Source organism: Anabas testudineus, chromosome 8 (genome assembly GCF_900324465.2).
Source record: "Anabas testudineus chromosome 8, fAnaTes1.2, whole genome shotgun sequence".
Taxonomy (NCBI): Eukaryota; Metazoa; Chordata; class Actinopteri; order Anabantiformes; family Anabantidae; genus Anabas; species Anabas testudineus.
Window position 1 is genome coordinate 18,872,548 of NC_046617.1, and position 27,118 is coordinate 18,899,665.

The 27,118-nt window shown below is 40.3% G+C and overlaps 2 protein-coding genes across 2 annotated transcripts; one reads left to right on the forward strand and one right to left on the reverse strand.

Annotated features, from left to right (window-relative positions):
* On the reverse strand, positions 1 to 7,842 carry smcr8a (Smith-Magenis syndrome chromosome region, candidate 8a). Its single transcript, XM_026345734.1, has 3 exons — positions 6,637 to 7,842; positions 4,051 to 5,820; positions 1 to 2,335 (listed from the first exon to the last, which is right to left on the reverse strand). The coding sequence occupies exons 1-3, from the start codon at positions 7,236 to 7,238 to the stop codon at positions 1,876 to 1,878; spliced, it is 2,832 nt and encodes a 943-aa protein (XP_026201519.1). The 5' UTR covers positions 7,239 to 7,842; the 3' UTR covers positions 1 to 1,875.
* Positions 7,843 to 8,567: 725 nt separating this feature from the next.
* On the forward strand, positions 8,568 to 26,388 carry top3a (DNA topoisomerase III alpha). The gene is made up of 19 exons (XM_026345708.1): positions 8,568 to 9,078; positions 10,379 to 10,438; positions 10,537 to 10,610; positions 10,710 to 10,785; positions 11,078 to 11,186; positions 11,347 to 11,490; positions 12,129 to 12,299; positions 12,390 to 12,490; positions 15,107 to 15,181; positions 15,367 to 15,449; positions 15,980 to 16,190; positions 17,140 to 17,325; positions 17,447 to 17,576; positions 18,414 to 18,527; positions 18,608 to 18,773; positions 19,162 to 19,308; positions 19,887 to 20,009; positions 22,262 to 23,049; positions 24,250 to 26,388. Exons 1-19 carry the CDS (start codon positions 8,830 to 8,832, stop codon positions 24,402 to 24,404), a joined length of 3,162 nt encoding a protein of 1,053 aa, XP_026201493.1. The 5' UTR covers positions 8,568 to 8,829; the 3' UTR covers positions 24,405 to 26,388.
* The last annotated feature ends 730 nt before the right edge of the window (positions 26,389 to 27,118 follow it).

Below are 27,118 nucleotides of genomic sequence, written 5' to 3' on the forward strand. Positions count from 1 at the left end.
AAATAATTTAATTGGAATAAATGAATATTATCAACATTACTTAAAAGGATCAAGACATTCACAACGTGCTTTAGTAAAATCACTGGAGTACGGAGCTGAAGTTAACACAACGCCCCCTCGTGATGAGAAACAACAACAAAACAAAGACATGATATGGCAACATAAGGACACTGAGTGACGACATGTTAAGTACACTGTGGTATGGCTTATTAAGATTACATTCTCTTTTTTGCATTGGAGCAAAAAAAAAAAAAAAAAGAGCTGTGTAACATCTGAGCAGGAGAATGTGTTCAAGCAGCAAACAATAAAAAGGCAGCACATGCGGCAAAAAAAACATTAAGGCCAAGTGCACCAAACTTAAATAATACGTTAGGTGGAATTAAAAATGTTAAAAGACTTGTATTTTGTTCATACTGTAGCAGGAAGAACCTTTTACCTTTCACATTAAAACTCTGACCATGCACAAGTACAGAATCACAGCTCCATCACTGACACAGAATTAGTAACAGTAAATTCTAAAATACTCTAAAAGACGCTTCATCTGCATCTGATGTGACAGATTCCCAGCTTCCTCCAAACAGGACATCTGGGCACACTCCACATAATGATCATGATCCAAATTTGAATCCTGAAGCAATAAATATAGAACTGTTGATTTTTGTTTGTAACAGACATCCAACAGGAATTAAAAAGGATAGTCGTAAATCAAGTGTTTTGATTTTGATGTCGCAGGAAATAATTTCTTTCCAAAATAAAATCACTCACTGTCTCAGCAACATGTTTTCCAATTCTTCCAAATGTGACAAAAACAGAAATATAATCAGTACGGGGATTCGCTCTGGCACAAGACGGTCTCATGCTGACACCACAACACTCTCACACAATTTTAAGACAACAGTGAAGTTCAATACATTTAGGTTACGTAGCTTTAACACGTTCCTCGCTGTGTGAGTAATATGCATGAAAGTGGCCACAAGCAGTGACAAGTTTTGGCCCCACATGGGTGAAAATGTGTTGATGGTGTTACTTCTTTGGACATGCACTATTATATGGAGCTGACTGGATGTAAATCACATGGCGAACACACTTTCTCATGCATCACAATCCGAAAAGCAGCCTGTGGGAATGTTTAGTCTCAAAGGTCCAATCTACTCCAACATCATGACTCTAATTTGGAACAACACTGACATTCATCCGTTGCAGCAGGAATGTGTGTTATAATCCATTCACAAAGAGGAAACTGAAAATGCAGGTGATTAAACAGAAAGATGCATGTTTTAAAAGAAAAGAGATTTAGACATGTTTTGGCCTCTGGGAGTTGGAGAAAGGCATGTCACAAAACCAGCTGTGAGAAGCCTGCATGGTGCTAATAAGGTTTCACAGACAGATTGCTGAGATGATATAATTGCTGACAAACTGCTAAGTTATTGGTTGGTGTTAACACATATCTGCAATTTAACCTGTTAGCAAGCTGCACTTCTGAAACCCTAACAGCCACACTGAGTTTTGTACTGACTGACCTCAAACAAGGCAGGGCAAGTTTGTTTTTCCATTGGGGTGAAAAACGCACAAAAGGCTCCAAGGAAAATTAATAGAGTCAACCTCTGCCTGCTCTGTTATGTATGTGTGTGTGTGTGTGTGTGTGTGTGTGTGTTGACATGTTCTGGACCAAATAAACCAACTTACTGACGTTCACAGCTCACTCTCCTTATTCCTGCACACAGAGAAAAGAGCAAGAGCAGAGAAAAAGATAGTAAGGCAGAGAGAGATCACACAGATAAAACAATAACCAGTGCAGAGATTGTCCTGAAACTCAAAACCTTTTCAAGATTTAAAAACCAAATGGTCACAGATGATCCTCCTCCCAGAAGAGTATTAGATTTTGTATAAAACGCTGGTGGTGTAGTTAAAACTGAAACACGGTGCTGCTGCACTGCTCCTGGTGGAGGGGTGTAGGTAATGTTGTGTGATGAGCTGGCTGAGGTAGAGCAGTATTTGGCTGTCCTCTTCTCCCAGCCCCAACTGCTCCTGCAGGAAGCAGCGGCGCCGGCCCTCTACGACCTCGGGCCCCTCCGTGGAGCTGACCGGCAGGTGGAGGTGGTGAGTGAAGGTAAACAGGAATGCCTTGGCTGCCAGGCGACAGAGCGTGCTCTGTAAGTGAAGGAAGTAGGTGGAACCACGGCGGATGTAGGTGCGGTGGTCGGCTATGTTGGAAAGGACTTCGCCATGATACAGTGGGCAGCGCAAGGTCTTCTGGTCAGCATCTAGGATGGCGATGTAGCGGCTGTAGCGGGACAGAGAGTAAATCATGCTGGAACCCACAGGGGATGCCACTCTGTCGGGACAAAAAGACACAAGATAGGGTGTTTGAGACGGTGTTTGTAGTCTGCCGTTTGTTATTAGGTTTATCCACGTGTTCCCAATAAACTGGCAATGGTGTAGATTGCTTTCAACATTGGTAAGCAGCTGTAGTAAGTAGACTGTTCTGTCAATATCATACTACTTCAGTCATATCACTGAACTGGTAACCACTACTGGATGTGTTTCTGTGACATTTTGAACAGACTTTCATTGACTTTGGTAATCCTCTGACCTTTTCTCCAGCGCCACAACAAGCGCGACATTTGTCCTTTTAAGTGAAACATCTCAGTAACTACTGAACAGACAGCTTTATGATGTGACACATGCACATTCACCCTTTGTTTCAGCTACAGTGAACTTTTTATCAGGACCAAATCTTTGTGCAACAATTTGAACAAATAAAGTTTTGCAGTGTTAATGTTAAACCCTAAATTAAAACAGTGATTCACAAAAATACCTGCTTAGCATCAGCGTATTAGTCAGACACAAAACAACCATGGAGACACACAAATGACAACAAAAAGAGAAATAATGAACATAAAGAGACACAAATCTACGATGACATGACAGAAATATAAAGAAACAAAGACCATGGCCATGAGGATATAAAGAAATGACTGTAAAGAGAAACACTGCCCATAAATCTGCACAAAATACTTAAATAGACCAAAAATAAAAATAAAAGATACAAAAAAAGACACACAAAATGTTACTACAAAGAGACAAAAATGACGTTGAAGAGACTCAGAATTGTCTTTTCATTCTCATATTCATCACATTGTGTAAATCAAACAGTGAAAGCTGACCTTGCTTTAGTATTTTCAGCATTACAACAATAACGTGGTGAAGTGACACATCAAAGAAAAGGAGAGTCACCTGAGATCCGAACAGCCACAGAGCAGACTTATAAAAAGTATGCATCTATTGAATCACATATAAATATACACAGTAGTGATCAGAGGTTAAATCAGTATCACACACCCCTTCTACCTAACCCTGACCTTTAACACGTGGAATAACGAAACCTCCCTCTCAACGTAAAACGCTTTGTGGACGTGACTGCTCACTCTGTCATTTAGGAAGATGGAATAGAAAAAGGAGTTCAAGGACAGATGTGAGGGTGCAGGTGTAATCATTTAATAGTTGGTTGTGTGAGTCATTGAGAACTGAGTCAAACTAGATGAGTAGCAGCCGTTTAAGGTGTGATACAAATACTAGAGATATGTGGCATCATTTTAAAACTGGATTTTGACAGAGACTCTCAAAAGTTCAGTGAGCATCAGTATTTTAGTAAATCTATTTTGTCTAATAAAAGTGTGTGCAGGGATTATTACTAAAATACAACAAGGCATTTATTCATATAATGATCTCTCATTCCAATCACCCACCCCACAACTTTCTCTCTCTGCAGTGTTGTGTTTTGCACATTTGGCACATTTACACATAAAAATGCCAAAAGACTTTGTGTTGTCAAGGAGAAAAATTGGAGAAATTACATTTTTCTAATCCCCTATCCTGGGCACAGTTGCCTGCTTTATTTACACAATGGTTAAGAAATCAGCTACTGGACCAAGCCAAATGTAACCGAGTCACTTAAGTGCACATAAACACAGTCCATGAGCACATCCTGATAGCTCTGCATAACGAGCCTGTTTGTTAAATGCTTAAAATCTAGATCTCCATCCATACCTTTGTAATCCGATGAGTTTCCACCTCTGCAGGTCAGTAAGTGTGAAGGGACATGACAGCCAGGCTTGAATCCTCTCTCCACACTTTCCAGGAGCAGGCACAAACAGAGCCAAAGCAGCAACCAGCCGGCGGACTCTCCCCTCGTCTGCCCCGAGCACCACCAGCGTCCTGCCGCTCAGCAGGCACCACAGAGCTTGCATGGCAAAGGGGTACTGTCGCACAAACCTCAAGGCTCCTTGCCCGGCCTTCTTCCTCTGACGCAGCGTCACCACTCCCCCATAACCGACAGGTGATGCTGCCCGATCAGACCCAGTAGAAGCACTCATGGTGCAGTCTGACCCATCCTCCACTGATGCACGGGAAACTGCATCACTGAGGAGCCCCACAGCCAGCTCCAGCCCAGCTGCAGGGCTTTCTGAGCATGGAGAACCCATAGCATAGTCATCCTGGATTGGAAGAAGGGCCTGGGGCTCCTGGTTGACCACTTGGTTTTGAGAGGGCTGAGGGTGGGAACCTGAGCCCAGACGAGGCACTGATTCCGGGGCTGAAGCCTCATAAAGGAAACCCTCCTGGGCCATACAGCATGCTGTGTCTAGTGGAACCAGCAAGTCAGACTGCACCTCCTCAGTGAATCCCTCACACTCATCCTCCCTGCTGGCCTCGAGCTCAGATATCACCTCCAACAGAGACACAGGTGTCTGGTCGCCCCCGTTGTCATCCTCCCCTGCAGTGGTCTCCATCTCTTCACTGCTGCTCTCCCTCTCCAGGTCACTGTTATGGTCAGGGGTCAAGTCAGAGTCAGGATCAGGAGGTTCTGACTTCATACAAGCCACACTTTGTTGCTTCTCTGCTAGACCCATCCCACTTTTATCGCTACTGAAGCTTCCTTTGGTCTCCTCTGAGCTCTCCTGGGTCTCCAGAGTCTGGTCTGAGGGGGAGGAGTCCAGATGGCTCTCTCTAAGCCCAAGCTCACTCTCCTGAGTGTGACTGGTCTCCAAAGCTGGGTCTAGAGGATCGGGAGGCTCCAGTGCATCTAGCTCTACAGGTTCCGGTCCTAGCACAATAGGGGGTGGATTTATTAGTGTGTAGTTGTCTGCAGTGTGGTTCACAGCACAGAATGGTCTTAGTGTTCCTGCATCCTCATCGTCATCATTGAGCTCCTCCTCAAACAGGAAGTCAGTAACTCTCAGTTTCCTGCGTAATGCCCTGTCCAAACGGCGTGTGTGCAGATAACATAAGTCCCCACGGAAACTCCTCTCTGTCTCCTTCAGAAGCTCCATGGTGGCCTCGTAAAACGTCTCATCACAAAGCTCTTGAAGGGTTTTCAAGCGCTTGTCAAAACACTTGGCAGACTTAGCTTTGATCAGCTGTGGCGTGTAGGACGGCCTGCGTTTAATGCCATCATCTTCCTCCTCCTCTACTTCTGCATCACCTCCTTCATCCTCAGTCTGACCCTGCCCTTCCTCCCCCTTCCTCACTTTGTCAGTGTGTGTGAAAGGGTTAACAGGAAGCTTGGCGTATTTCTCTAAGAGCGCCTCACACTCGCGCAAACACTCAGTCACGCACTTCTGGCAGGTGACAGCGTGAGGGTCCCGGCGTGGATGGCGATGGTAGGAGCTGATCTGTTTCAGCAGGTCTCTGTGTTCATAAATGCTCTTTTCCACATTCGCAAGTTCGTTAGCCTTTTCCACAGCGTGAGCAGAGTACATGCATTGAGGTCCTGCCTCCCTCTGGAGCCCCTCCTCCCGCTGCAGCACAGAGTGAGTGTACCTGAGGGGAACAACATGGGGTTACTGATGCACGTGTTCCTACGGGGAAAGGAAAGATACAGTGTCCTCAAGAAGAAGCATCATGGTAACTAAAGAAAAAACCTGGTGGCGGCTCAACATGAAAAAGTAAAACAATAAGTGAACTGTCTGCAAACACTTAACAAGAATAGGATGGAGGGTTAACAGCATGAACTGGTACATCTGGAGCATAAAACAAGCATCCAGGTTTCTTATCTGGCACATGGAAAGTCTGCTCGCTCGAGTGGTTGATGAACAAGCTGGAACATTCAGCCCTTACTTTTATCTATGCAGGGAAATATGTTGAAATATTATAGTTTACTTACTATTTTTTAATCTGTTTTTACAGTTTAAAGACTAAAGAATTTCTCTGCAGGGTCTTCTAGGGTGAATTTTCTGTGACTTTTTATTTAGTATCATCATCAAGTCAAAATGTTATTTATTATTTTATTTAGGTTCATGACAAATTGCTGAATATTACTGCTAATGGCAAGAAAGCTAACATGCTAAACTGAAATGGTGAAAACAGTAAACATTAAAATAGCTGATAAGCAAAATATAATTAACATCACTGTGGGTATGTTTGCTTGGATGTTAGATATTACCTCAAACTAATGCTTTACAAGAGTACAGCCCCTCGAATTCAACATTTGTTCTTACAAGGAGCCCGAACTGATTAATAAGACCATGCTATTAGTATTTTTACACAATTAAGTTAAAAGGATAGAAAAAAATCAAAAAGAATAAAAGATTTGTGGAAATGTTTGCAGCAAGTTAAAGATTATATTAAAGGTCTTACTCCAGGTCCCGGAGTTTCCTCTGGAGCTCCTTGGCGAAGGCTCTCCTGTTCCCGGCCTTAAGACACTCAGAGGCCTGCGAGAAGCGCAGGGACAGCTCCTGAAACTGCAGCATGATTTTCCTCTCATCTGCTGAAACATACGCCATGCAAAAAGGTCTCACAAAGCCCCTCGCCTCCAGGTCGTAAAGTGTAAGGTGATGAACGTAGGCGAAGGCCCCCTCCTTTGAGTCACCCAGCACCACCCTCGAGTCCTCCACAAAGCTGAGCCTTGGGTAGCCACTGCCAGGCGGATGCCCCACAAACGAGGCCTGGTAGTCCACGGACATGATGCGCAGGGAGAAGTAGTTGAGATCGAAGGTGCCGCAGACTTTGGGGTCATCAGGGATGGTGAGGAGAGGCTGGGGGCCCACCTGCTCAGAGAACTCTGAGATGAGGATGAAGTCTTTAGTAAACTTGGCATAGGAGGTTTTAGCCCACGGGTTGGAGTCTGCCAGTGGATGGAGGGGGATGGAGAACTCCTCTGGGAGAACCCACAGGTCTGGATTTGTCTGGCTATACTCATCCTCTCTAGTGAAAGCCACCACGTCAGGGGAGCCTATCATAGTGGTGTTGTTGAGCAAGGCATGAGAAACACAACACAAAGCAGCACCATTAACAGTCAGAAACCATCTGCAGGAGCCGAGTGGTGAAGCGCTGTCACATGCATTAATGGCAGACTGATCATTGTACTCTCACATTGTCCGGGCAGCTGTTAGTTAGTGATGTTAAATGGAGTGAGGAGCCCAGAGAGGACGAGGGCGCAGGAAAATCAAGGTCGTCTATATTATTTAAAAGGGGGCTCCCAACGCAGAATGGCCCCAACAGCAGCTGCGCCCCTGCAGGAGCCAATCCACAGAAATTAATTAAAAACTAAGTACCACAGTAGAAATACAAGCCAGAGTCTCTGCTAATAAAAGCAGTTATCGTGCGTCCATCACAGGATCCGTGCACGCATCAGACCATTCAGTGCAAACACACACAATAAAAAACAGCGTCAGTGAAGCGCTCCTCTCCTTTTCCTCTTCATGTCGTCCTGCGTCGTGTCCGCCACGTTTCTGTGTCCTGTGATAAATAAAATGCGGGACGTCAGAGGACAGAAACACCGTTTACAGACGGAAACCGTGCAAGTCATTTTCACAAGCAGAGACAGACGCCATGTTGACCCAGCTGGTCGTAGTCTCGTCAGGTGACAAATCCTCCGCCCAGCTAGAGGAAATCCACCCTAAAACTGAAATCCTACACATGCATCATATGTAGCTGATGTTGTTGTTTTTTTTAATTATATATCAGCTTTTAACCACTAATCACATTTTTACAGTTAAGGTCATTTGACACGACACATTATATGATTCCACTTATAATTTATTTGGGCACTCAAGACGAGCCTGTTTCCTGAAATTCAGAACAAAACCCTTTTATGAAATCGTTTCAGATTTGTCTCAGTGCTGACAAAACTTTCATTGGAGTAATAGAGTAAAAATAGTAAAATAGTAAAAGAGTTATATATGAAGTAGTCACATTATAACTTATATACTGACTCTATAAAGGCTGTCAAAAAGTCTTGCAAAATGTGTACATTTGCAACTGTAGAAAACACTCAACTTTGCTAAACTTACACATTTCCAGAAAAACTAAAATAGGAAAAGAGAAATTCTGTTTTAAGGTGGATTTCCTGTGTTACGGCGATATAATAATACAACCATCCTATTGTAATATTGATATCCATAAATAAAATATATGATTGATAATACAGTAAATGCTACGCATGCAGATAACAGTAAGTTTAAAAGCGCTTTTTGTAATATTTTATAAACCATTTAAAAAACCTGTTTCATTTTGACGGTCCCAGGATTTTACGACAGCATTACGACCTCGTTTACGGCAGCGTTTGACAGGCGGGCGCGTAGTTTGTAAACAGAGCTACAAGTTACACTGTGGAGGTCGGTGTGGCTTCTTATTTAGTTTTTAAGCGGTCGTTTTTCTAGTTTTAATATTGTTGGTCGTTAACTCATGTAACCGTAGTGACACTAACCAACTGTTGGCTACTTTTTATGCTCTTTGGAAAAGTTTTGGGGAGTAGATGCTATGGCTGTAGCTAGCCACTTGCGCTAACATGCTAACATTAAGGAGAGGCAGCAGCAGCGGGACCACTTCATGTGGCAGCGGCCGGGAATGCTAATAGTTCACCTCCTCGGAAGATCTTTGCTTCGTTTGGGACCACAGCGGCCAGTTGTCCAGCGGAGGTGTTTCTGTGCTGCGCTGGGTGTCCAGTATCCAGACCAACCTCCGCAGGCAGACATGATCCGGAGCCGGGTTCAGATTAAGAAGGTCCTCTGCGTCGCCGAGAAGAACGATGCAGCCAAAGGCATCGCAGAGATCATGTCCGGCGGCAGAGCCCGGAGGGTTAGTAACCTTACTGTCTGTTCAACCCTGGCACAAAAATCCCCAGAGTTATTATGGTGCTGAAAAGATGAGTCAAGAATCTGCCCTTTATGAAAAGTGTAAAACGCAACCAAGCATAAGCAGAAAAAATCAAAAGGTACTCACCCATAAGTAAAATATATCAATTCAGTAGTACTCAGGATGTCCCAAAGTACTCCACCAAGAAATGAATTTCCCTGGGCATAAATAGGACAGAGTTACTGATAAAGAAGCATTTTAAACAGTCTCATCCAGAAACAGATCTAAAATGTTCAATTAATGTACATATTCAAAAATCGGATTTCTGATCAATGTTCATTTATAAGCTCAGAAATTAACTCTTTGGTCAATCCATGATAATCATAATGTATTATGTCATCGTACTGTATTTTGTATCTATGTCATCAAAGTAAGCTCACTAGATTTATTAAGTAGATTAAAAGCATTTTGAATTGTAGTGGAGTAAAAGTAATAATATAGAATATTACTTACAATATCTATGTTTTCATGTTTACAAATTACACAAAAACATGATTATGTTTTAGTTTTTGAACTGGGTCAGACAAAACAATCATCATGAAGACACTTGTTCCCCAGACACATGTTACGGTCAATGTATTTTCTGTGTCCCTACATCACTTGGTGGTACTAATCAGGGATCAGGTCTCTTTGTTGTGGGTGAATCTTTCCAGTTTGTGGCCTAATCATTATCACTAACTGGACTGTTAGGAATGTGTTTGGGTGGTCTGTTTTCCATGATCCAGTGAAAATATACCTGACAAATCAAGGTAATTCATCATAAATAAATAAAAACGTCAGCATTACCTCTCAAATAAGCACTGCTGAATTTGGAAGATAGGCCAAAATATTAAAAAAACAACTAGACTAGTGGAATAGGTAGTAGCTACAATAGTAGCTTGTGTTTTGTGTTCTGTTTTTGCACTGTCTTCAGACGTCTGTCTGCACTTTCTCTTTGTGTTCTTGCACTCTTTGCACTAGGTTCCACAGGATGCACTTTATGTGGCTAGGATTACTTAGCAGTCCTCAGCTCCATGTTCTGTCTTGTTACTGTCTTATGTAGCACCATGGTTCTGGAGAAACGTTGTCTCATTTCACTAAATGTGGTTGGAATGACAAAAAAGCTTCTTGACTTGACTTGACTTGACAATGCACCTATCTGAAAAACTGCAGCCTCATAATGATCACATTAGTCATATTCCTTTGATTTTTCTTCCTGACCTTAGTAGCTCCTGTTCTTACAGTCTGTTTCCTTCCATTTCAGAGGGAGGGGATGTCAAAGTTTAATAAAATCTATGAGTATGAATATCATCTGTTCGGTCAGGTAATTGAATTTGCACACATGTATCTGTAGTATCTAGTAATTTGTGTTTTCCTTGTCTCTGAGTTTGACTCTGTACTTTCATGTTTATCCCGCACCAGAATGTGATGGTAACAATGACGTCAGTATCGGGTCATTTACTGGGTCTCGAGTTTAAAGCACCATTCCAGAAATGGTAAGCTACGATATGACTCTGTTTTTTTTTTTTGTGTGTGTATTCAGACTTGCACAGTGTCTTAACAACTTGTTATATTTGTATATTTTCTCTCCACAGGCACAGTTGCAATCCTGTGCTGTTGTTTGATGCTGAAGTAGAAAAGTATTGTCCAGATAACATGATACAAATAAAGGTGAGCTCATGTACTGTCCTGTCGTGATATCTTTGATCATTTTTGACCTAAACTAGGATTGACTCACAACTACGTTTTTTCTCCAACCATATCATGGATTCAGTGTGTTTATAAAATATTTGTTATTTATTTGCTTTTCAACCTTCAGAAATAGCTGGTCACAGCTTCCAAAAGAAATGATGATGAATATAGATGATAGAAATGTACTTGCAGATTGTATGACTTTTTGAATCTGCAGCAAATTTTCAGTCTTTCCTTTGTATCCTTTCTTTGCTCACTTTTTCTCGGACAGCGGACACTAGAGAAAGAGGTGAAGCAGTGCCAGGCCTTAGTCATCTGGACAGATTGTGACAGAGAGGGAGAAAACATTGGCTTTGAAATCATAGATGTCTGCAAAGCAGGTACAGTCATAATGTGTGTCTGTTGTTTTTCCATGTTGTTTACTTACAAAACTGTTTTCTGACCAGCATTTACTCAGGTTTCTGTTATTGTACGAGGCCATACATTATTAGTTAGGTTGTGTAGATTCCTAACAATAGTGTGTGTATGTGTTTTCTGTAGTGAAGCCAAATATACAAGTCTTTCGTGCAAAGTTTTCTGAGATCACCCCCAACTCTATTCGGAGAGCTTGTGAGAATCTAGTGGAGCCGGATGCTAACATCAGTGATGCTGTCGATGTTCGTCAGGAGCTGGACTTGCGAATAGGTAATGTAGCATTTGCTGATGCATGTGAAAACAACTCTTTTACGATTATAGAATGGCATCAATTCACATACAGTAGAATAATCACAATTTTAAGTCATAATGACAGTTTGGTTAAATGTTAAATTAAGAAAGCAGACCCAAGCACAAGGAGTGCCCTGGTAATCAGATGGTTACAGAGTATCTCTTCTCCCATGTTTCCAACCTATCCAATAATATTGGTATCAATACTTATGGACACACACACCACTGAAGCAAACTCTTAATTTCCTTTTTCTTCACTGTGTACACACAGAAGAAGACAGAGCCAAAATGTCTCCTGCCCCTGTGCTCTTTGACTTCCTTTAAACACACCCATACTCCCTTTTTTCTTGTCTTTTGTAATGTATGATGTTCTTTACTTCTACATTTGCCAGTAACTTAAACAGGGGATTTGGTACAAAAAAAAATGTATTCAAACATATTCACTTAATTTATCAAGACTCACTCTGCTGAAGCCCCTTGTTCACTTCATTGTTTTACTCGTTATGGGCGTCTGAGTATTGTCTTAAAACACACTTGAGAAGACTTAAAAACTTAGATTGAAAAACCTAGTAAATAGTTAATGATCCCATCTTCTCACCTTTCCCCAACCACTGCAGGTGCATCCTTCACTCGATTCCAGACGCTACGCTTGCAGAAGATATTTCCAGAATCTCTGGCTAATCAGCTGATCTCATACGGCAGTTGCCAGTTTCCCACTCTGGGCTTTGTAGTGGAACGGTTTAAAGCTATCCAGGCTTTCATACCTGAGACTTTCTACAAGATCAAAGGTACAAACTCATCACACATCATGATGGGATCCAACCACTCTAGTTTTAAACTGATACTGTGCTGACGTTTTTCTCTGTTTTTCGAATAAGTGCTCCATGAAGTCGAGGAGGACACTGTGGAGTTTAGCTGGAAAAGAAACCGTCTCTTCAACCACACAGCTTGCTTGGTGCTGTACCAGATCTGCATGGAGGTAAGTGCCTGTTTTTATGTGTATTGCTGTGTACCTCCTTGAATTGTTATAGCGAATCATATCAAGTCTTACAACATCTAAATAATATTAGAGATGCCTGCACTGATCAGGTGACGTAAACTCTTACAGAGCTCTTACAGACAGGAAAACAAGTTGTTCTTTTAAAATGAAAATGATAAATGAATAATAATTGTAATTAAAACCACAGTTAAATTGAATATCTCTTTACAGTGGCATCTTTCAAGGTGGCTTATACAGTGTAAAGTGTGTGAAGTGTGTTTTTTTGCATTAAACTGCATAAAATTAAATAAAGATTGTGATCTTTCACGTCTTTATTGAGAACAACCATAAAAACTTACTTAAAATATGGTGGAAGGACCATCATGTTTTGGGCCTGCTTTGCTGCATCAGGGTCTCGCCAACTTGCAGTGATTGTGAGGTGTGTATCAAAAAAAATCTTCAGAATAATGTGAGAATGTCTTCACGTCAGCTGAAACTATGAAATTCAGAACTTAATCGGCCTTCTGGAGTGGCCAAGTTAGAGCCCAGACCTTAACCCAGATAATATGACAGAGCTAAAGTAGTTCTGCTGGAAGAATGGGCTAAAATTCCTCCTCAACAATGTGCAGTTCTGATCCACAGCTACAGCTTATTTTAGGCACATTATATTTGTTAATACATTATCACCATAAACAAACTTTATACTAATTTTTATTGGAATGGAGACGGATAATAACTCAGCAACAGTTATTATCACCCACACACTTTGTGTATTTACAATGTTTGTGTTATAGTATTGGCACATTTTGTTCCTTAATCTTTTATTTGTTGGCAGCTTCTCTGCTTCTTTTTGCTTTAAACCCTGTGTGGTCTTAGTTACTGGTGACAGGATAGAAGAGATCCTCTGAATCTATGACTGTCACAGAAAAACATTCACACTGTATTGTTTGCCAAGATGCTCACAGCTGACGAGCATGTAATTAACACTTAGTTCGTTTTCACTGTTTCCCACGAAGCATTATGTGACCATCAGTCGCCAAACTCAGGTCAGCGAACACAAATACCAAATGTTTCTGTCCACACCTGCTCAATCAAAAAATGTGTATTATTTACAGTAGAATACTGTCTTTTGTTTCTGTTTAATTATTATGTAAAAGGTAAAATAAATACATGCATTGTATTTAACATAAGATTTTTTAATGAAAATCCCAAACGGAGTAAATGTACAATAACATATTTTGGTGATAGAAGGTTGGGTTTACTTCTCATCCCAATCATCTATGAGTGGGTGTATTTACATATGTGGTAGTTAGTAGCGACATTCACCCCATGTTAATAGTCATACTAATGCAAATGTCATCTTCCTGATTACTCATACCATTCATATTTATCGTTTGCTGCAAATGTTTGTGAATTACAATTAGTTTTACTATCAAAAGCCCAATTTTAGCTAATTTTCTTCACTCTCAATGTACAGAAAAAAACACAATGGTCACTAAAATGACATGACCTAGAGAATGCAGATGTGTCTTGCATGTAAACAAATTACTGGGTTTCTAATAATTTCAAATCTTGCTGCTCTCAAAAAAGACAAACAAAAAAAAAAAGAATTAAATGTCAGGACATAGCATCTTTTGTCACTATACAGTTCAGATTTGTGAGTCATGCCTCTATGCCCTAGTTTAACAGCACACAGCATGACTAATAGATAGTAGAGTGACTTGAAGTGAAAAAGCATTAAATTGACAGGCTTGGAGAAGGTAACATACAGTTCACACAGGGAGCACAGAGGAAACATTTGAATAAAGGAAATATTGTAATATTTATCATGTATTATTCCTGTCTCTGTGCAAGATATAATAGTTGTTATGCCACCTCAATGTGATGTAGGACCATTATATATTAATAATATATTATATACGTTCAGTGGCTATAATCACACTCCCAGTTATTTAGAATTAAATATTTTTTATTTGCTGTGCAAGAAAAGTAAACGTCTTCTCATGCTGGCCAAGTTTCAGGTTAACTGAACTTCGATGGCATTTTTGTCCAGAGCTTTCATTCAAAGTGTCCTTACATATTTTTTGATCTGTTAGTTTGACAACAGATAAATGCAGCTAAGCAGCTATTGAACAAAGTACAGTCGATCCTGTCTGACAGCTACCGTCCTCTACACTCACTGTGTCACGTGCTGCCTTCTGGCTCTCTCTTCAGGCAGCCACCAGCTAGGACCAATGACACAAACACTCTTTTCTACCCTCAGCTCTCAGTATGATGAACTCAGAGAGAATAGGATTGTTAAAGTGTGAACATTCACACGTGTTTATTTTGTGTTTCCTGTTTTTATTTATGAGATCAAATAAAAGTAAAAAATAAAAAATGGCTTCCTCTCCTTGGTGGTAAGCTGTCTGGATCCAGATGCAGCAAAGGAGCTCCAAATTATTATTTTATTATTATTATTATTTTGCTAAATACTACGCACACATGTATCGCCACCCCCTACTGCAGTTGGACAGCAAAGAAAATTATAACATGTTCTGAAACTCCTTGAATAAAACGGCCTGAAAGCCACATGTAAAAGGGTTCACACGACTGTACAATTTCATTCATTTTCAGGATCCCATAGCAACAGTCACCTCAGTAACCAGCAAACCCAAGAGCAAGTGGAGGCCGTTGCCTTTGGACACTGTGGTAAGAATAAAAAGTCAAACAGCCACAACCATATGTACACTGTATCTATAGCTCCACATCTGGTCATAGTATAAAATGTGTGTACTGAAGTTGTTTTCTAACACAGCAGGAAAAAATGTCAGCTTCATTATCCTCGTGTCCTTTTCCCACTTTAACCAGTGCTCTGCCTTTATCTGACCCAACAGGAACTGGAGAAACTGGCGTCCCGGAAGCTGAGAATAAACGCCAAAGAGACCATGAAAATTGCAGAAAAACTCTACACCAAAGGGTGAGTGTGAGAGACTGTGAAAAAGCTGAATTTTAGGTAATGTAAACACATTTTTCAGCCAAACTATAAATGCCTGTCTTGGTCTGACCATATGTTAAATGTTATCAACTTTCTGTGTTTGTTTGTTATGTGGACTAGTTCCAGTCAGATAACTGGCTTGAAACCACTTCATTACATAGTCAAATGTATTTTTTGTGTAGCAGGATGTTAAACCACCTCAAAGCTACTCCTATTTTTGTACATGACAAGGGACCATCTGGTAGTTGAGGCGTTTAATGGATGAGTTTTTTCCTCTGAGTTTGTCTGTGAAGATGACTTTGTGTGGTATATTTCCACACAGCAGGAATTTCTGGCACAGCTTCACCTGCTGCCCAAGGTGCACGGATAACGGATGAATGAGGATTTTTAATTAAAGGATTTTACAGTATGGCATGCTCTAAGACATTTTAAGTGTCTTATTACTGCATCATAGATGCCAGATACGTGTTTCTGGAGTTTTGACCTTTTAACTTTGGTATTTCTTGGTCCAGGTTTATCAGTTACCCCCGTACAGAGACAAACATTTTCCCTGCAGCACTGGCTCTTGGCCCCCTGGTGGAGCAGCAGACACAAAGCCCGGTCTGGGGGATGTTTGCTCAGGGGGTGCTTGAGCAACCTGGGGGTCCCAACCCACGGCAGGGGAAGAACTCTGACCAAGCCCACCCTCCTATACACCCAACCAAGTACAGCAATACACTGCAGGTAGGTCTGGAACTCAGTTAGTGAACAATTTAACCTGCATTTAGAGTTTGACATTATTCAGTTTTTTTCACTTTAACTCTAAATTCATACATCCTAAATCAAAATAAACCACCAGAATAAAACACACAAACGGCTGGTTGGGTAGCACACTCTGAAATTTCTTGTAGTAAGACGAGCTTTATGTTAAGAAGTAGGTAGGTAGGTGTAGAATGAGCTGTCTGTCGTCTGGTGCACTGCGTTCAGTTTGGACTGTAGTTTGTCCATGTTGTGAAACGTTCAGGGACAGTACAAAGTGTAGGTCGTCTGCGTTTTGATAGCCGAACCATGAATTTGGAGGATTGTTTCACACTCTTCAGCAGTTTTTAATATGACAGCCTGGCCAAATAGCAGCATTGCAAGTTCCAGAAAGCAACCGAACCAGACACTTATTTACAGTATAAAAATCTACACAGGCTGGAAACTGGGAAGACTACGAAATGGTTTTCAATGTTAAGGAAGCTAAAATGTGCCAAGAACAGAGACAGCTAAAGAAGGAATAATTCACTTAGAGTTTTTTCATGTATTATTTAATTTCCCTTTACGATTGTGATAATAAGATGAGCTCCACAAAAAGAGATATGGGAAGTTTAAAATAAAATAATTTTGTTAATAAAAATGATGTGTGCAAGATAATTCACAATTCTATTAAATGAAAACATCTTGTTTTTCATTTATAGGTATTTCAAAAACTACACTAGACTAAAGTAATAAAAAGTATTAAATACAAACATACACACTATTGAAAAAGTGATAATAGTCATATAATAGTCACACACATCGGAACAAATGCATTATAAAGGAATGTATGTCACACAGCTTGTTAACCCCTTTTGGAAAATAATCATATTCGATTATAAACCTAAAGATAATTTGAGATGATTCAGATGATGTTTCTGTTTCTTCTGTTTAGGGCAATGAAGCACGTGTGTATGAGTTCATTGTCCGTCACTTCTTGGCCTGCGTGTCCCAGGATGCTTTGGGGCAGGAGACGGTGGTAGATATAGACATTGCCCAGGAGCAGTTCTCCACCTCTGGGCTCATGATCATTGCAAGGAACTACCTGGATGTTTACCCCTATGACAGGTGGAGCGCCAAGGTAGGGTGTGAACTAACTCTACCTCTGTTTTGTTCTCAAGTGTTGCTTTGTTTTGTGGGGCTCCTGTTGATTCCCACTTCTTGCTGCTTGATCCTGCTAAACTTGCTCTTTTGTTTGTTAGGTGATTCCGGTGTATGAGCAAGGCTCCCAGTTCCAGCCCTCTGCAATCGAGATGGTGGATGGACAGACGAGTCCTCCGCAGCTGCTCACTGAAGCCGATCTCATATCACTGATGGAAAAGCACGGCATCGGTACAGTACAGACAAATACACACTCAGACTTTTAATGTCTTCACAGCCGCAGACACTCACTTCACTTTATCTGTGAACCTCATTAGGAATTATCCCGCTTGAGTCAACTGTTCCTGTTCCTCCTTATCCAGACCACTACAGACCACAGCTTGTCAAATCTTGACTAGAATAAAAATAAAGGGAATACAAAGGGAGTTTAAACTACTTTAGATTGAAACGCTAATGTAGTTTTGACCTGTTTGATAAAAGCCACGCATACAGTCCCCTCCGGATGAAGGGGAGCTGCAAGACATAGTTATACTATAAACACAGAATATTCTTCAGACCAGGTGCGAGACAGTGGAGTCTAAAACTGTAGAAATGGAAATAAGCATAAGGTGAGAGACATTGATGTGTTATAAATGAATAAATAAAATGGAGAACATGTCGCTGAATGAATCTATTGTTAAGATCATTTAAGGTCATTTAAAGTTCCCTTATTTTTCCTCTTAGCTAACAAGGGGGAATTCAGCATTATGTTTCCAATACTTTCATTTTTAGCTAGCTACTGTAATTACATTGAGGCTATGTGATAAAATAAACAAAACAACAGAATCGAGTTGCACTGGGTATTGTAGGTGCCGGGTTTTTGACGAGAAGTCAGAATAAGTGGAAAAAGGGAAGATATCTGTGGTTATGTGTTAGCTACAACAGCCAATATCAAAGTGAAAATACGCCTCGAACCCTAATAAATGAAACTAAGCTATGAATGTTGCCTTAAACAAAGATGACCATAACTTTGTCATCGAATAACTTGTTTGTGTTGTTAAACTGTACTACATGATCTGTGTTTAACAGGCACAGATGCAACACATGCAGAGCACATTGAAACGATAAAGAGTCGAATGTATGTGGGCTTGACAGCTGACCAGAGGTTTCTCCCTGGAGAACTCGGCATGGGATTAGTGGAGGGTATGTACATAACCTATCATAATATACTGTAGACTTCAAATATGTTAATTATGAATTAAAATGTGTTTGTGTTTATTTAGGTTACAACTCCATGGGCTATGAGATGTCCAAACCAAACCTGCGTGCTGAGTTGGAGGCCGACCTGAAGCAGGTATCAGAGGGCAGGAAGGACAAACAGAGTGTGCTGCAGCACCACATCCAGAAATACAAGACCGTCTTTATCGAGTCCGTCAGGAAGGCAAAGAAGTTAGTCACACGCTGCTTTGTAATACATTGGTGTCTTTGTGATGAGTAGAATCATATCATATTTGGGAGCATTTGCTGTACTCCAAAAGCTGCTGGTAAGAATAATACTACCAGTTTTATTTGGTTTTTATTTGATGGACTTCTTTCTCTTTTTTTGTAGTTTTTATATATTATTTTATTATATATTGTAATTTAGTTTTAGTTCTATTTGGTAAAAGCTGTCAAGGACAAGTGTTGGAGGCAAAATTATCTATTAACTAACATCACTGATGTCTTTGTTTTAGACTACTTAAGCCAACATTATCTGTGTTTAATTTCACATTTTATTCAACCAATGATTCTTCTTTAAGTAAACTATAACAAAACTCTTTTTCTGTTTCTGCCACAGGTTGGATGAAGCCCTGTCATCATATCTGGGTGCAGCTCAGGAGATCACTGAAGAAGAGCAGCTCGACATGGAGATCCCGCTGCCCATCAGGAAGTGCCCTCACTGTGGTCGGGACATGGTGCTGAAGAAGAAACGGGATGGAAACAGGTGAGACAAGACAGTAAGCAAAGAAGCTTCTGTAAGTTTGATTCTTCCTTAGATCATATTAAATCTCCTCATCCTGCTCAAGATTCAATGTGTTTAAGCTTTTAACCCATTAACTTAAAGTTGGCTACTTCTTTTATTGTGACTTTCTACCTCAGCAAAGATGTCATAAGAAGCATAGCAGACATTAGAAACATTTGACAGAGACTTGAAATTAGTGTTTGGTCCCAGTATTTTAAAACATACCTGTTAATGACTCGTAGATAGAAATTCTGATTGTACTTATACCCACCTACATGTTTTAGATTTCATGCCCAACCATGAAGTCATAATGCAACTTTACAAAAACTAAATATTCAGTGTGATGGTTTCAACCATGTTTCATGTTTCTTGAATTTGAAGGTCATTGTCTTAAATCCAGAATCTCCCTTAAAGTAGTAGGAAATCAACCTTACAAGATAGATTATATAGAAAATGGGCTGTATTAAGGTAGAACAAGAATAAAATATCTCATTATTTTTCTCTCTGACTTTCTTCATCTTGCGTTCCTCGTCCATCCTCTGTGTCCCTGTCCCCCACAGTAAGTACCTGTCCTGTGTGGGTTACCCGGCCTGTAAGACAGCAGTGTGGTTTCCTGACACAGTGCTTGAGGTCAGCAGAGACGACAGCATTTGTCCCACCTGTCAGCCACGTCCCATTCACATGTGAGTTTTTGGTTTTGTTTTGCTTTTAATGGAACGATTGGCTAGTCGGTTACCTTCCCCTCCGGATACATTTTGAAAATGTTGGTGATCTTCTAAAATCCTCAGATAAAGTTTTGTGACATCCTTTTAGCCTCAGCTGTACTTTTTATTTTTGTCCTGCATGTAGCTCTAAGAACAACTTTGACTTAAGTGGTAGCAGTTTGCTTAAAATTAATTAGTTTGTACAGTATCAGATAGATAGATCCTGATGTACTGATCAGCATACACAGAACAGGTAACAGGAAAACCCGTGAGCAACATCTGATGGCAGAGAGCTGTGAAGAAAAAACAGTCTCCGCTAAGCTGGTGTGACGGTATCACAGTCCACCATGGTCTAACAAGTCCCACAACCGTATGGAAATACAGGACAACAGCAAACAACAACTTTAAGTAAATAACAATAACAAAGCACACAGTAGAGAAACTCTGTCATAAAAAAGTTTAAATGCAGTTTGGTTATAAATGCTCTTGTTAGATATGCTTCAGTCATTTGTATCTTTATTGTTCCTTCTCCGCACATTTCATACCCACATATTAAATATGAAAAAATATTCTTTTTAGTAATCGCTTCAATGTCAAGTGCCTTATTTTGCAAAGAATACACAGATTACTCTTGTTAGATCATTGAGCAGTGTGTGTAGGTGTGCTGAACAAACACAGACGAAGCTCTCAGTGATTTCACCAGCGCAAGAAACTTGTCAGAATTCTTGTTTACACAAGTAGGCGTTAACCCCTTGAGCAAGTGCCTCAGCTCAGTCCAAATATAGGGCACGCTCACTAGCAACGAGCCAAAGTGCTCCACACCAGCATCTGTTACCGTGGCAACCAATCTGGTACAGAGCTCAAAGTTGAGCTACAGCACTCACTCCAAAACAATATCACTCTTTCAGCTTGTTTTAACTTGTGCTGTGTGCGTTATGAACCGCTGGTCGCCACGGCAACTGGCTGTATTATCACAGCGTTTGTCTTAGACGAATATTTGAAAAACAAGTTGTTCCAACTTGTTTGACAAATTGTTCTTATAAAGTACACAGAGTTTTGTTTATTCATAGTGTTGAATAAATCAATTTATTACAATTCTTTAAATATATCAGCAGCAAAATACTTTAAAAAAAGTCTCTTCGTCAACATGAAGAATAAATTTCATATTTCAGATAGAATTTACTTCTCTGTAGGCTAGTTGTTCCTGTTATTATTCATTTATTTCTCTGTGTGTGATGTTTAGTATTGTTATGTTCCTGATGTATTTATATCTTATTTGTACTTATCTTGCAAAATAGATTTAATATTTTCTGCTTAAATAATAATGTAATAATAATAATGATTACATAAATAATTATTAAATAAAGCTGAACTGAGCTAATTTTTAAACTATTTTAAGTTACAGTTCCAACAAAATAAATAGATTCGCCCTCTGGCATGTGTGAGATTCGTCATTTAACTGGAAATTATTTTCCTTTTGTTGCAAAAAACATTTAAGTAAATGTTTGTGGACAGTGAAACGCTGACTAATGTTAAGTTACTCAACTTAGCTGGAACTCCAGGTCCAGATGTTCTTCAAGTTTAAATAACATCTTCTGAGACAGATTTTCAACAGCAAAATTCATGACTGATTATAAAGATAAAATAATAAAGATGTTTTCATTATCTGCTGTGTAACACTTTGTGCCTGGTTAATTTCCGTGTGGTGATTTATATCAAAATTGGCGACATTTCACCCGAAACTTACTGTGCCTCCTTCTTCCTGGCTCCCACAATGGGCCTCAAGAAAGCACATATTTATACAGAATTTCTCTGACTTATCTCTGTGAGGTTTGTTCATAAGTGTTCACAGTCAGATTCACCAAACTACACAAACGTCAGTCTGATGAGTATCATGTGATCAGATTTGATCATTAGAATAATCAATGCTCCTAAAAGTGTCATACACTGATTGTTTTCATCGACAAAAAGTGTCAGATCATACAATTTGACACTATATTAGACTGCGAATACCAACAGAGCTGCTGTACTGTAACAGACATACAGAGGGAAGCTTACTGAGATTTAGAAACGGAACCCAATTGCCAATAAAATCACTAAAATATAAAAAAGCTCTCAATAAAACCATGCTTTGAGGCTGGCCTGAATATAAAATCATCTTTCTCTATCTGTTATGTTGAGATCCAGACCCACACACTCATCACAACATTCGTCTCCTGTTTAACTTTCAGGTTGAAGTTCAAGTTTCGCAGGGGCAGCCTTCCTCCCATGATGCCTCTGGAATTTGTTGGCTGCATCGGAGGCTGTGATGAGACGCTCAGGGAGGTTCTGGACCTGAAATACCTCCGAGCAGGTGGTAGTGGTGGTGGTGGTGGAGGAGGAGGAGGTGGAGGAGGAGGTGGAGGTGGAGGTGGAGGTGGAGGTGGTGACCCTCAACCACCAAGGCCTCCCAGACCAGAGCCACCCAGAGTCTCACATTCTAATGCTCGTCCTTCCCTTCCTCCTGTCCCCTCCTGGATCCCGCAGCCAAGACCTCTATCTGGTAGAGGTGGTGGCAGCGGGGGTGCTGGAGGTGGCGTTGTAGACACTAACAGCGATGCCATTGTGTGTAACTGTGGTCAAGACGCACTCCTCCTAACTGTGCGCAAAGATGGCGCCAACCAAGGGCGGCAGTTCTACAAGTGCAACAGTGGAAGCTGCAATTTCTTTCTGTGGGCAGATCAGCCAAGTCCACAGGGGGCGCCACTGAATCAGGGACCCCCACTGCCAGCACTAAGAACCTCACAGCCTCCAAGACCCCCACTGGGGTTCGGGAACACGGCAGGAGGAGGCAGAGGACGGGAAGGTGGTGCAGGAGGACACGTGGGAGATACGATGTGTAACTGTAACGAGGCAGCAGTGACGCGAACGGTGCAGAAAGACGGTCCAAACAAGGGCCGGATGTTCCACACCTGTGGGAAACCACGAGAGCAGCAGTGTGGCTTCTTCCAGTGGGCTGATGAGAACGTGCCCCCACCAGGCAAGGCTCATACACACATGCACATACATCTTTGTATTGTTGTGTCTAGCATTAATGTCCTCACAATGATTGGTTAAAACTGAAATTGGTCCTCACTGCTCAGGTGCTGGTCAATGAAGCGGAGATCATCCGGTCCTCTCACACTCGTTTCCTGGGAATTCTGGCTGATGAGAGATTAAATTGATGTGTTATAGTAATTAGTAAAGTCATTACTTTACGATAAATAATTGAAAGTCTATTTCCACCACCAACATAAAACATTTTGTAACCACTTCTCAATTTCAATATCTGTGAATCAGCTTCCAGAAGATTTAACAACATAATTATGGTGGATGACTCATTTTCTTAAAATGTGTTTCAGCTCCCTGATCAGAACAAAGCCCAGATGAGCTGTTCTCATTCTCGCTCTCACCTCAACACACACCTGATACTGTGCGTGCTCAGGAACAGTCAGATCCACCTAGGTACTGGCATATACTGTCAAATACTGCAGACCTAAGACCAGCGGCAGTAAAATGACACCCAACCCGTGTCTCAGTCTGATTCCTTAGAACCGCGTGTACCCATGAAATCCTATTCTAAATTTTCATCTGGTGCCATCATCAAATCATCTGCACAGGATGTCTTAATAATTGAAGGAAACAAACCGGCAGTGCTTCACGTGTTTGCGGCGCATTTTGATTGATTTAAAAATAGATCAGTGGTTGCATTACATTAACATTATCCAGCAGTTTCTACCGTTCTGGGTTTGATTTGAACCATAAGTGGATTTATAAAATCCATCTTGAGATCTTTGCAAAGAAAGTTATGTGTTGTTGTTTGGTTATGTGTGTGTGTGTGTGTTTTTACACACAGGTTAGTGACGCATTTAGTTTTATTTCTCTCAGTTCAGTGTCTGACTGCATTAATCAAATCATTTGCACCACGAGCTCGAAGTCAGCTAATGCTTCATGTGGGCTTTGAAAAAAAAATCTTAATACATGAATGCAAAGCAGCGTAGATGGAGATACAATCAGGTCAAACACCAGAGAGAGAGAAAGAGAGATGCTTATTTAATGATAAAGAAAAGCTGTCACGACTCACAAACACTCCCACTAAGACCTTGAGGCTGATTTGGTGCCTTCAGTGTTGATTCACATAGAAAAATCTTCAGCTTTTATAAGCAGCAACCTCTAATCACCTCTGTTCTCCCCATGTCAGGTGGTGGATTTAACAGCGGCGGAGACACTGTTAAGAAGGGGAGGAAGATAATGGGAAATGCCGGCGCTAGCAAACCTCCTGCTGCTAAGAAACCTCGTACCTGCGGCATCTGCAACATGCCGGGACACACCCGAGTCACCTGTCCACAGCGGTGACAGGGGATCAAAGACCCCAACTGTGAAGCTGCTCTGGAGCTGCGAGGCGTTATTGAAGTCTGTGACTCAACAATGACAAGTCATGTTTTTCAGGTATTCAGCAACTGAGATTGTCAGTATGTCTTCACAAGGAGCTCTGGAACTCTTCCTCTGCTGTTCACACCCAACCTTTGACCAACAGACCAAAGACATTTTGTGCCTAATGGCAACAGAAACTACTTCTCCATTGAAGCTTTGGATTCATCAACATTACAGACCTTTTTTAGATTCAGTCATTTGATTTTGATGGTTCACGCTCATGACTGTTAGTGACTAGTATGCAGCTCTGTTGTGAACATCACTGAGGTCCTAAATCGACACACATGCACAGCTGAACTGCACAATTTCCATTATAGTTTCTCCATAAATCCTCTCTCTGTGTTACTGGCTAGAAGGACCACATTAATTCTAGTATGACTCTCCTGACAGTGATCGCAGATCGTATCTAGTAGAGTCTGAGTCACTTTGAGGTTAAAAAACATGAGCCTTTAATGTCTCAGCGCTCCAGATACTGTTTGTTCGTTCAAGAGCAATGATACTTTTCTGGCCCCTGAAGGGGAACTCGGGCTCATTTTAGGATGACATTAACCTTTTGTATCAGCTGTCAGTTTCCAGCCCAGCATCTTTAAGTTAAATTAGGAAATTGGGAAATTTTTTTTTGACAAAATCAAAATCAGTCTTTTGCTTATGTAGAAAACATGAAGCCACTTGCAGCAGCTGTTTAGCTTAGCTTAGCATAAAGACTGTAAATAGGGGAAACATTAACAAAATCCACATACCAGCACTTCTAAAGCTCGTTAATGTCCTATTTTGTGTTTAAACTGTACAAAAGCTTAAGTTTAAAAAACAAAACTGCTCATTGTTTATGCTGGAAAAGAATCCTATCTTCACTAAATACTTCCTAATTTGCTTTTTAATGTAAGTAAAGATTCTCATGCATAGGTTTTTCTTATGTGCATCAATGTGCAGCATTTATCTGAAGTTATTTTCAGGCTTCAGTTTTCTGAGATCAATTAAATGATCTTTTTAGTACCAACATTTCTCTCAGTGCTGAATTTTACTGGACCGATAGTTAACAAAAAGTGGGAGTTTTATTAAGGCTCTAATTTGTGAAGATGTTCAGTTGATTTGTATAATTCTCGAAAGCTGTAGCATCATGTTTGTCTTTGTTTTTGGACAAATTGGGGGGCCTTGTGTTTTTCCTCTCTTCATTTACATTAATAGAATATTCAGAAAAGATCTGAAGGTTGTTTTAAATCAGACTTAGGGAAACAAATGTGAATTCATAGTTTAACACGGAGACACTTTTAAAACCTGCAGGTGTCTGTAGTAACCTGAAGTTAATGGTGAATTCGCTCTGCAGGATCATATTAATCTCCCGTCTGTTGTTCCTCTGTCGGCAGAATTGTCTTTTATGAATGAATGTGTATTTTAAACATTTGCACACAGTTTGTTAGTAATTAATAAATATTGCATAGTATGTTAAACTATGTTAATGTGTGAGTTTCATCATTTTCATCATCACGGTTCCCAGGTGTTTTACTTTGTAAATATAATTAGTGCGAAAGAAAAGAAGACTATTTGCTTCCCTTGACTTTATGTTTATTTTAAAAATGATTTAATGAGCTTTAATGTTAAGTCTTTATGGTCATTAAAATGTTTACAGTCAGAACAGGAGTTGATGTGTTGACAAGTTTTAGTTTCGTTCTGTTTCTTTTGTGCTTTTGTCACGGTTCATTTAGTTTTGGTTTTATTTTGAGTCTTTTTGTCTTTGGTTTCAGTTTTGTTTTTGACCCCAAAATGTCCCGACAGTTACACTTTGAAAAAGAAACCAAACTTAAAACGTCTTTTTTGTCTCTGCATGATGAGTAAATATATAGAAAATTCAAATTACTATCACGCTTCATTACTTTTTTATACAAATAAACACGATTTTACATGTTAACATGTTGTGCTGATACATTTAAGTAGTGCAGCTGTGGTTGATGGACTGGGCAGCAACAGGACACAAGACAAATACAAATGAGGCCACCCCATTGTTTGTAGTTTCTTTTTAAGGTCATTTTATCACAAAAGCCTCCTGTTTGGGTTCAGTTTGGGTCTATTTTTGGTTTCCATGTTTATTTTTCCCCCCACACACTCCGGTTTGTTATAATTTGTGTCTTTTTGGTAGTTGTGTCTCTTATATATCATCTATTCATTCAGTCGCTACCATTTCATGTCATTAACTTTGTCTTTTCTCTCCCGTAGTTGTGTTTCCTCCTCTCTGTCTCCCTCTCTCTGTTCTTCTCTGCAGGTATCCTCAACCTTGGAGCTATACATCTCCAGTTACTGGAACTACCTACCTGTCCAGTGTTTTTGCTGCTTGTTGTTGTTGTTTTTAGTTTTTCCTCTCCACTGTTTTCTATAAAATTCTGTACAGTTATTTTCTGTAAAATGCAAACACAGTGCCTTCAGATGACTTCTGTTGTGATTTGGCGTCTTACAAATAAAACTGAATTGAATGGTAAATGGAAAATCTGATGTTTTAAAAATGTGGAAAATAATCAGAAAACAAACCATATAAATAAAATTATTTGTGTTTACATTTTCTTTTAAACATTATTTCTAATGATAATTCCAAAATGTGTCTGTTCTCCTTGTTTCTGAAGATTTTACACTGTGAAGCTCTTTAA

Bases quoted from the DNA above. Each gene is read 5' to 3' on its own strand.
- top3a (XM_026345708.1), top strand. From the start codon at position 8,830: ATGTGGCAGCGGCCGGGAATGCTAATAGTTCACCTCCTCGGAAGATCT. The intron at 18,528-18,607 runs GTATGTACATAA...GTGTTTATTTAG, and splicing joins CGGCATGGGATTAGTGGAGG to GTTACAACTCCATGGGCTAT. The intron at 19,309-19,886 runs GTGAGACAAGAC...TGTCCCCCACAG, and splicing joins AAGAAACGGGATGGAAACAG to TAAGTACCTGTCCTGTGTGG.
- smcr8a (XM_026345734.1), bottom strand. From the start codon at position 7,238: ATGATAGGCTCCCCTGACGTGGTGGCTTTCACTAGAGAGGATGAGTAT. The intron at 5,821-6,636 runs GTAAGACCTTTA...TGTTCCCCTCAG, and splicing joins AGGAAACTCCGGGACCTGGA to GTACACTCACTCTGTGCTGC. The intron at 2,336-4,050 runs GTATGGATGGAG...TTGTCCCGACAG, and splicing joins AAACTCATCGGATTACAAAG to AGTGGCATCCCCTGTGGGTT.